We start from the raw sequence: 10,396 nt of genomic DNA, 5'->3' as shown, positions 1-10,396 counted from the left end.
CGCCCAAAGCTGTCCTGCTCCATGAGATGCCTCCTCCCCAAGCACACCCCCTAGTTCTCATCAACAGGAACTGCTAGCAGCAGAGCCCTCAAACTAAAGCCATTCCCACCTCCTCATTCCCTCTCCTTCCAGCGTGTCAGCCCTGCCCTCGTCCGCAGTCCCCAAGGCCCTGTTCACCCCCCTCTGACACATTTTAGGGTCTCCTGCCCACCTCGGGGCCTTTGCCCACACTGTTGCCCTGCTTGAAAAGTTCCTCTGCCAGCTCGGCTAAGTCACCTCTTGAGGAATATTCTGCCCAGATAGCAGGCCTTCCCCAGGTCTGGTCACCCAAGGTACCCGGATGTTTTCTTGAGAGCGCTTATCATGACGACACTGACCATGTTCGTCGTCCCCACGGCTTCACGGCAGGGTGCCCTGAACATCTACACTGTTCTTAACTCTAGGGAGCGAGTGCTGACAAGAGCGGGTCCCTGGTGTAGGTTATGAAGGCCAAGGGACGTGTAATAGGGTAGATGAAGGGGCAGGCAAGGAGAGCGCGGACCGCAGGGAGGAGCGGGGCGGGGGGGCGGGGCGAGTGAACCTCAGCGGGACAGGGCACCTGCGGGCTGACCTTGTTGCTCCAGGGGCTGAGAGCAGGAAGAAGAGGACGAGATAGAGCCCATGTCCGGTGGGAGGCCCCTTTCCTTCCGCGTCCCGGCCCCTGCCACCCCCCGGGAACCACCGACTTGCAGAGCCTCCTCCAAGCTCCACAGCCCGTGGAGCGCGACCACACTGGATCCAAAGAGTACATTTGGGGTCTGGTCACGGGCACTTTTATTAGAGACTGGGATGGTGGGCGAGCACCCTCTTGCGTCCTCCAGGAGACCCCGGCTCTTCTCCAGCTCCGCCGACCCGGCGTCCTCGGTCTCAGGCCCCAGGCAGCAGTGTCCTGAGCCTTCCCAGGAGCGCAGTGCGCAGCGCGGCCGGGAGGAAGTGGGCGAGCAGCCCAAGGGCCGCCAGAGCCACCAGCAGCCAGAGCACGCGCGCGCTCGCGTACAGCGGGGCCAGCCTGTGGGCGATGCTCAGCGAGGGTGAAGCCGGGCGGCAGCCTGGTCCCCCGCTCGTGGCCCCCGCCCCGCCCACCTGCCCCCTCCTCAAGGGATCCCCCTCCAACGGGTTGCCTGGTTCTGCCCACCATCTGCTTGGGGTCCCTGCCGTCAAGACCCCAGCCACCAGCCGCCTTTCCCCGCTCCAGTTCTCACCTTTGCTGCGCCGACTGCGAGTAACCCTGAAAGTAGCGGAGGCGCGCAAACAGGTAGACCAGGCCGCACAGGGCCGCCGCACCTGGGGAGGGGAGAGCGGGGCGGAGTGAGCGCCCTGGCGCAGGGACCCCTGGGGCTCCAGTGCGTGAGTCCCTGCCCGGTGTCCAGACCTTGGTGGAAGAAGATGCCGGCCACCCAGAGCGTGGCAAGGAATAGCGGGAAGTACTCGCTGCAGTTCACTCTGCGGTGGGGACGGGGCGGCGTGAGGGCGCGGGCCGGGGACCTCGGACCCTGCTCCCCGGGGCTCTCTCGCTCCCCGCCCGGCGACCTCCCGCCACGCCTCACTGGGCTCGGTAGACGCGTTCGAACTCAGGTGGGCCGGTGGTGAGCGGTGGCGACACGCGGAAGGTCCTACGCGCCGAAATCACTTTCAGAGAGAAGTAGGCTGAGGGCGAAGGGGGCGGGAGTCAGGTCTGGCCGCCAGACTCCAGCCCTGCCCTCGCCCCGCCTCTTCATCTGGCCCGAACCTTCTCTTCTCCCTTCTCCACACGCTTAGTTCTTTTTTTTTTTTAAAGGTTTTTTACTGGGGAATTGAGGGGAAGGGGAACAGACAAGTTGCTATCCTTTTGTTCTTCAGTCTAGTTGTGGAGGACGTTGCTTCACTGGCCCAAGTTGGCACCATCTTTGCGCTCTTCCCCAGCGAGGCAGATCAGTCGCCGGCCCCTGGGCGGCTGCTCACTGTGGCTGCTGGCCACTCACGCTGGCTGCTGGCTACACACGGTAGCCCATGGCAACCCATCTGCCGAGGCCGGCCGGCGACTCTCGGCAGCTCAGCTCCAGATTGAGCTGTTGTTCAGCATCTTAGCTGTAGAGGGCAGTGTCACTGGCCCTCATATGTGAGATCCGAACCCGGGGCCTCTGGCATCCCAAGCCAGCTCTTAACCAACGTGCCACTCTGCTGGCCCTCCACGCTTAATTCTTAACGACTTCCCTTGAAAGCCCTCCCTAGGGGACCTCCTCCCCCCTCCCCCATGCTCATCTCCTCCGGGCTCGCCCTGTGTCCACAACGCTCAATGAATGTAAGGGGAGGAGGATGCCAGTCACAGGGACACCCCCCATGGGTAGGCCACTCAGACTTTCCTTCTGAATTATTTGACTTGCAAAACACAGGCAAATACCTACCTCCCCCTCTCTAGACGTGGACCTTGGCTTTGTGGTCCTTAGGGAGTGCCACCAGGGCCTGAGCAGACAGAGCTGGTTGCATTCTTCCATTTGCAGGGCAGCACACACCCTGTGGCTAGCAGCCCCTGGACCCCACCTACAAGGCCTCCTGACCCTGCCTCAGGCCACAGTCACTCAAGCCTGGGTTCCTGTGCCTCCAAACTGGCATGGCATCCTGTTTCTATGTTCAGGCACTCTGGACCCTGGCCTAAACCTGACAGATATACTCCCCCTTGTCCCCAGGTGGTTGCAGCTAGTACTTTTCTAGTACGACCCCAGGTCCCCAGGGGTTCTGCCACCCTTCATTCCAGCATGGGTGGGTGCCAGAGCGGGCTTGCCCTAGGGGATCTGAGTGCACAGGGACCCTTCTCTTAACCCCAGGGCCAGGCCCTCACCACACACACAGCCCCACACTGGGTGCCCCCAACTATCTTCCCACAAGTCCTGTGGTCCTGGACCTTTAGTGCCAGGCCATCTGTGGACATATCACATCCCAAGTGCACTATGGATGCCAAGGGTGGCCATGACAGCACAGTGTAGGATCTGTGGCTATGTGAGCAGGGGCTGAGGGCCAAGCTTGCTGGTGTGGCTGGAGATAAAGTCTGCTCGGCCCTCCAGACCCCTGCCCCAGGCTGTGCCCATATATGCTGTGGAGCAGTGGTGTCCCAAATAGTGAGGATATCTGGCCTAGGAATGTGTCCTCTAGGGCTAGTCTGAGAAGGGCTCCAAGCAGGCACCTTTGGGATTCCAGGAAAGCAAGTTCCAACCCTGTCCAGCTCCACATGGTCCCAGCATGATGAGCGTGCCTCTGAAGGAAGGGTCAGGGGATAGGACTTTCCAGAGAGGGGACACGCAAATTGGGGACAGCTGGAGAAAGCAGGGACTGGCTGGATCAGGGCTGCACCAGGTCCATGGCTGTTCCACTTCTGTACCCAGCACCAGACCACCCATTCACCCTAGCACACACCCCCAGGTCCCACAGCCCAATGCAGCTGGATGCCCGCCTATTCCCTGGAAGCCCCTAGCCTCCTCTGGGGTTCTTTATGCTGGTCAAGGGCCCACCACCTCAATCCCAAGCCAGGTACCTGACATGCCTACCTCAGTAATCCCTCGGGGGCTTTTTTCTATTTCGCAGCCCTTATTAGCCCTGGTCCCTGTCCAGCATTCATAGTTTGCCCTGAAGACATCCCTCCAGGGCTTATCTGCTCCCCATCTGGGGAAAGCCTCCAGTGGGGTCAGGAGAGCTTGAGCACCAGTTTGAGTGGAGCGAGGGGTAGGGGAGGTGGCGGGGGAGGTGTCCACCTCTGCCCCTCACCAGAGCCTGGGCCCTCCAGTACCTCCCGAGGGCTTGGAGGGCAGCAGATAGACTGCAGGGGCCCACCCACCTCCTAAACAGTAGCCAGCCCACCTTGCAACAGGACTCCCAGGAGGGTGACAGCGGCCAGAAGAACCACCTCGTCCTTCATGGTGCCGGCGACTCTGTCAGGCTGGCTGGTGTGTGAGAGGGCTAGCTGCAGAGCTCTTATCAGCCCAGGCCTGGCTGCTGCTCAGAGAGGCTGGCCCAAGAGAGGAAGAGTGGATGGCTCTCCCCGCCCCTTTGCCCCTTCTCAGGGGAGGGGGCAGGCATAGAGGAAGGGCATGACCATGACCAGAGAAAGCTAGGAGCCTGGGCAGACTGAGCAGGGGCGGAAACCAGGGCCAGATGGAGCCTGGGCAGGAGAGAGCAGCTGGCTGGGACAGCCTGGCCACTTCCTCCCAGTCTTAGGTCCTTCTGGCCTGGCCCTGTCCTGAGAGAACCCAAGCTGTCCACCCAAGCATGCTCCAGCCTTGGGTAGGTCCAGCCATCATGTTATCCCAGTGTCCCCCAGACCCTGCATCCTCAGCTTGTCCCAGCATGCCCTCCAGACCTCCCGTTGTCCTGGGCCTGGAAACTAGTGCCCACTGCCACCACTTGCCATCTATCACCAAGTCCTACTCATTCTCAAATCCACCCCCAGTGCCACCTTCCAAGCCCCGTCCTACCTCAGTCATATATCATCTGGGCACAGGTCACAGGCTCCTTATACGTTCCCAGCCCTGACCTGCCACCTGCTCATACACACCCACTTCTCTGTTTCCCTGTCCCCCAAACAGGGCTGTTTTATAACATGCAACTCTGACTGCAGGGCCTTCCAAGCACCCAGCCCACACGACACAGCCAAGTATTTTCTTTCTTCCAGGAAGCCTGATGCCTGCCGGCCCCACAGCTGCCTCGGCTCCATGCACCTGGGCTACCCTGAAGGCCACCTGGCCTGGCAGGGTGGGTCAGCCCACTCAGGATGTCTGAACCCATTCTTTCTGAGGTCTCTGACCCTGGAACAGTCACCTGCCGCTTCTGTTTGCCCAGCATCCCTCACTCTGAGGACCCCTCCCTCCCCACAGTCGGGTCTTATGGTCTGGGGAGAGCTGCCCCCCACCCCCAGGCCTATAGGAAGGACATATGAGCCAAAACACTGTGGAGCCAAGGCTGACTCAAGATGGAGAGACACAGTCCTGGAACTTCCTGAGAGCTTTGGGAAAGAGTGTTCAGAGTGAGGAGGTAGGCTGCTGAGGGCCGCCGGTGGCCACACACTGCCCTGAGGAGGATGGAGCCTACACAGGGCCACTGTGACAGGAGAGAGGTCACTCGTGTTCTGGAGCTCTGAGGCTACCTTGCCTAGAATGCCCCCCTGGCTGTTGAGCCTCCCCGTGTTGTAAGATGGCCACTTCTCCTTTTGGTTCATTCTGGTTTGAGGTGGGTTTTGGTCAGTGGTGGCAGAGTCCAGACTGATAAACATAGGCAGGAGCCAGCGAGGCCACAAGCAAGCACAGGCCATGCTGTGGGAGGCACGAGAAGAGAGCAGCTGGTTCTTCAAAGCAACTGCTGCTGGCGCCGGTCCTAGGCCACTGTGATGGCCTGGCACCCTCAGCCTCCACACCCTCGCCACCCACCTGCCTCCTTCTTTGCTGCCCCAAGCCCAGGTTCCAGCCTGAGAGCTGTGTTGCCTGCTGGATTCCCCAAGAACTTCTTTTACCCTCATTGGCCAATGCCCAATGGATGCCCTTTGGCCATCCTCACCCTCCCCTCCCCCTGCCTCAAATCAGCTGCTCCCCAACTGAGGGCTCTGCAGGCTCCTCAGGGGCAGAGCTGGGTCTCCAAGTCTGTGTCCTTCTTTGGATCAGGTCTGATGGTAGCAGCAGTAGGAGCTCAGTGACAGGGAATGACTGACAGATCTTCAGAAACAGACCGGAGCATTAGGGTGCAGACACCCGATGCTTCCCCCAGCCCTCTGGCTGTCCCCTCAGCCCTCTTCTTCCCTGAAACCTGCCCTGAACACAGCCCTTGCTCTGGTCATCTGAAGGGTGGGCACATGCTGGCGGGAAGCCTGTGTGCAGTGCGTTACACCCATATGTCTCTCTCAACACCCCCATGCTTGCGAGTGTATCGGAGCTCATCCATGGCCCGTGTGTATGTCCGTGGTCCCCTGCATGTGTTCAGGCCCTCCTCCCTGCCAAGGTCTCGTTTCCTCTGAAGCCTAGACATCCTCCCTTCTGAGCTCATCCCCTGCCCTGGCAACGGGAAGCTGAAGCCTAACAGCAGCAGTTGCCGAGGAAGTCCCTGGGCATATGTCCAGGCAAGGACTGGAGTCCCAGTCCCTGGAGTCTTCCTCAAACCCCTCAGTCTGCACCTCCCTCCCTCTGAGCCTGCCCAGCCTCTCAGATCCCTGCTTGGGCTAGGCCAGCTTAGGCTCACAGAGGTCCAGCCTGAGGCCCTCCAGGCACCGGCCATGCCCCCACCCTCCTGGGCAGCCCTGGAGATGTCAGCATCCTACAAGAAGTGAAAAGTCCCCTCCCTGAGCCCCTGATTCTCTGAGACTCAGGACCCATGACCTTGTACTACAGCTCTTACATGGCCCTGAGGAACCTTCTGGAAGCTGAGCTCACCAAAGATCTCTGGGGAGTGCAAAGGCCAGCAGAAATTACAACTTCAGCACAACAGGCCATCATGAGCAGTGCACAACTGAGACCCTAAGCTTAAAAAAAAAATTTATTTTGAACTTATTTTAATTACAAAAGTTTGCAAAAATAGTAGTTTCCACACACCCTCCATCCAGCTTCCTCTAATATTAACATCTTATATTACCACAATTCCATTATGTAAACTAAGAAATTAACATTAATACAATACTGTCAACCATTTTACAGATTTTTAAAAAATATTTACTTATTTACTTATATTGGGAAACAGTGTGTCTCTCCAGGACCCATCAGCTCCAAGTCATGTAATTGCTCCAATCTAGTTGTGGAGGGCGCATCTCAGTGGCCCATGTGGGGATCGAACCGGCAACCCTGGTGCTATGAGCACTGCGCTCTAACCAACTAAGCTTAACCAGCCACCCCCATTTTACAAATCTTATTCAAATTTCACCAATTGTCCCATTAAAATAGTATAAAGACCTCAAAAACATTATGTTAAGGGTGCCAGACACAAAAGACCACCTATCATATGATTCCTTTTATATGAAATGTCCAGAAAAGCAAAACAATAGAAACAGAAAACAGATCAGTGGTGGCCTGGGGTTACGAGTGTGAGGGATCTTATTGCAGTGATGAAAATGTTCTAGAACTAGGCTGTGGCGATGTTTGCACAACTCTGTAAATGTACTGAAAATCATTGAATTATTCGTTTAAAATGGGCAAATTTTACGGCATATAAAGAATACCTCAACAAAGTTGTTTTAAAAAGAATTTTACAAAGGCTGCTTGTGTAGATAGCTTCTCCAGCTGTTAGCATATTATGTAACAGCAGTACACGAGTAAAACCAGGAGGGTAACGGTGATCCAAGACTATTAACTAATCTACAGACCTTATCCAAATTTCAACAATTGTCCCGTGGCGTCCTTTTTCTGGTTCAGGAACCGATCCAGGATCACATGTTCTTAGTCTCCTCCAACCCAGGACGAGCGGACAGTTCCTCGGTCTGTCTTCCATGATCTCGACACTGTGAACATCAGTGAATTCTTCTGTAGAAGGTCCTCAACTTGTGTTGTCTGATGTTTTCCCATGAATAGATGAGGTTATTCATTTTCGGCAAGAATGCTACAGAAGTGATATGTGCCTTTCTCAGTGCCTCAGATCGGAAGAGACATGTCTTATCACAACCCTAAGCTTTCCACACAAGGAAATAACACCCATGGTGATGGCATGTCTTGCTCCTGACTTAACCCATCCTCTCCGCAGCCCGTGTTCCACCCTGCAGAGTAACTTCACTGATTCAGTAACCTTGCTGATTCTGGCTTTGGCCCTTCTCAACCTGATGCCATTTGGGCACTTTGGCCCCCATGAATCCCCATGACCTATCAGCACCCTTTCCTGGCAGCCCTTGTCCCCACCCTTCCAGGAGTGCCTTGGAGGAGATGACTGTCCTCTGCCTGGTCCCCAGGCCCCACATGTAGTAGGTGCTCAAGTACCTATGAATGAGCAAATGAACAACTGCTCATCTGGCCTGGCTGCCCTCCCTTCCTGCTTCCCTTGGAAACCACTGAACTTTTTACTGTCCCTATCATTTTGCCTTTTCCAGAATGTCATATTTGTACTCATACAGTATGCAGCCTTTTCAACTTGGCCTCTTTCACTTAGTAATATTTAAGGTTTCTCTGTGTCTTTTCCTGATTTCATAGATCATTTCTTTTCAGCACTGAATGATATTCCATTCACCTACTGAAGGGCATCTTGGCTGCTTCCAGGTTTTGGCAATTAGGAATAAAGCAGCTGTAAACATCCATGTGCAGGTTTTTGTGTGGACGTAAATTTTCAGTTTCTTTGGGTAAATATAAAGGAGCACAATTTTTGGATTGTATGATAAGACTATATTTAGTTTTATAAGAAACCTCCAAACTGTCTTCCAAAGTGGCTGCACCATTTTGCATTCCCACCAGCAATGGGTGAAACGTTCCTGTTGCTCCACATTCTCTCCGGCATTTGGTGGCGTCAGGGTTATGGATTTCAGCCATGCCAGTAGATGCATAATACTATCTCAGTGTTCTTGCATTTGCATTTCCCTGCTGATATAGAATGTTGAGCATCTCTTCATATGACTACTTACCATCTATATACCTTCTTTAATGAGATGTGTGTTCAAGTTTATTGTTCATTTTTAAATCGGGTTGTTCATTTTCTTGTTGAATTTTAACAGTTTTTGTATATTTTGGATAACAGTCCTTTATCAAATATATGTTTTGCAAATATTTTTCTCCATCTGTGGCTTGTCTTCTCATTTTCTTGACAGTGTCTTTCACAGAGCAGAAATTTTTTTAATTGTAATAAAGTTCAGCTTATCCAGTATTTCTTTCATGCATTGTACCTTTGGTGTTGTATTTAAAAAGTCATCACCATAACCAAAGTAACTTCTAGGAGTTTTACACTTTTGCACTTTATATTTATATCAATGATTCATTTTGATTTAATTTTTGTGAAGAGTGTAAGCAAAGTCTGTGTTTAGATTCAATGTGTTTTTTTTTAAAAGATTTTATTGGGGAATCGGGGAAGGGGAACAGACAAGTTGCTGTTCTTTTGTTCTTCAGTCTAGTTGTAGAGGATGTCGCTTCACTGGCCTATGTTGGTATTGTGATCATTGCGGTCTTCCCAGCTGAGGCAGTCGGTCATCCGTCATTGGACGGCAGCTCACCGCGGCTCACAGCAGCTCTTGCCGGCTGCGGGCCACTCACGATAGCTTACTGCAGCCCACTGCAGCCTATGCCGTCACCGGCCACTCATGGCAGCCCAGCTCCAGGTCGAGCTGTTGTTCACCACCTTAGTGTAGAGGGTGCAGCGTCATTGGCCCTCATGTGGGATCCAAACCGGGGCCCTACTGCTCAGAGCTGGCGTCCCGAGCCACCGCCTAGCCAATGCACCACTCGGCTGGCCCCTTGATTACTGCCGCTTTATGGTAAGTCTTGAAGTCAGGTAGCATCAGCCCACTAACTTTGTTCTTCTCCTTCAAGATTGAGTTGGCTATTCTGGATCTTTGCCTCCTCATTATAAGCTTTAGAATCATTTTGTTTATGTCCACAAAATAATTTGCAGGGATTTTTTTTTAAAACTGGAATTGCATTGAATCTATAGATCAAGTTGAGAGCTGACATCTTGACGATATTGTCTTTCTATCCATGAACATGGAATGTCTCTCCATTTATTTACTTCTTAGATTTCTTTCATTTGAGTTTTGAGTGTAGCTTTTTAGTAAGTTTTAAAACCAGGGGTTGTGAGTCCTCCAAGTCTGTTCTTCATGTTCAAGATTGTTTGGACTATTCCAGATTTCTTGAATTTCCATATGAACTTTAGGATCATTTAATCAGTTTCTACAAAGAACCAGCTAAGATTTTGGTAGGGATTGTGTTAAATTTGTATATTAATTTGTCATCTCAGCAATATTAAATATTCTGATCTGAGCTCTTGAGATTTCCTTCCACTTATTAGATCATCCTTAGTTTCTGTCATAACAGTATTTTGTAGTTTTCATAGTATGTTTTGTGTTTCTTTTGTTACATTTATTCCTAAATATTTTATTCTTTTTGATACTATTGTAAATAGAAGGGTTTTCTTAATTTAATTCTCAGATGTATATAGAAATACAACAAATTTTTGTGAGTTGATCTTGTGTCCTTTAAACTTACCGAACTTGTTTTATTCATTTTTTAGTGGATTTCTTAGTATTTTCTATATACAAGAGCATAGCATCTGCAAGTATAGTTTTACTTCTTCCTTTTGCATCCTTATATTTTCTTGCCCAATTGCCCTAGCTAGAACCTTCTGAAATGGCAAAAGCACTTATCTTGTTCCTGATCTTAGGGGCAAAGCATTCAGGGTTTCACTATTAAGTATGATGTTAGCTGTGGGCTTTTTAGATGTCATA

At 52.6% G+C, this 10,396-nt stretch overlaps 1 protein-coding gene across 1 annotated transcript; it reads right to left on the bottom strand.

Moving 5' to 3' along the window:
- Positions 1–802: 802 nt before the first annotated feature.
- Positions 803–4,009, bottom strand: LTC4S (leukotriene C4 synthase). Its single transcript, XM_019661395.1, has 5 exons — positions 3,871–4,009; positions 1,587–1,686; positions 1,412–1,482; positions 1,242–1,323; positions 803–1,048 (listed from the first exon to the last, which is right to left on the bottom strand). The coding sequence occupies exons 1-5, from the start codon at positions 3,926–3,928 to the stop codon at positions 907–909; spliced, it is 453 nt and encodes a 150-aa protein (XP_019516940.1). The 5' UTR covers positions 3,929–4,009; the 3' UTR covers positions 803–906.
- Positions 4,010–10,396: the final 6,387 nt, after the last annotated feature.

This window comes from Hipposideros armiger, unplaced genomic scaffold (genome assembly GCF_001890085.2).
Source record: "Hipposideros armiger isolate ML-2016 unplaced genomic scaffold, ASM189008v1 scaffold_347, whole genome shotgun sequence".
Taxonomy (NCBI): Eukaryota; Metazoa; Chordata; class Mammalia; order Chiroptera; family Hipposideridae; genus Hipposideros; species Hipposideros armiger.
This window is presented reverse-complemented; position numbering and strand designations above follow the sequence as displayed.

Excerpts from the sequence above, each read along its gene's own strand:
- LTC4S (XM_019661395.1), bottom strand. The coding sequence starts at position 3,928 with ATGAAGGACGAGGTGGTTCTTCTGGCCGCTGTCACCCTCCTGGGAGTC. Across the intron at positions 1,687-3,870 it reads CCTGGGAGTCCTGTTGCAAG|CCTACTTCTCTCTGAAAGTG; the intron begins GTGGGCTGGCTA and ends CTTCGCCCTCAG. Across the intron at positions 1,483-1,586 it reads GAACGCGTCTACCGAGCCCA|AGTGAACTGCAGCGAGTACT; the intron begins GTGAGGCGTGGC and ends TCCCCACCGCAG.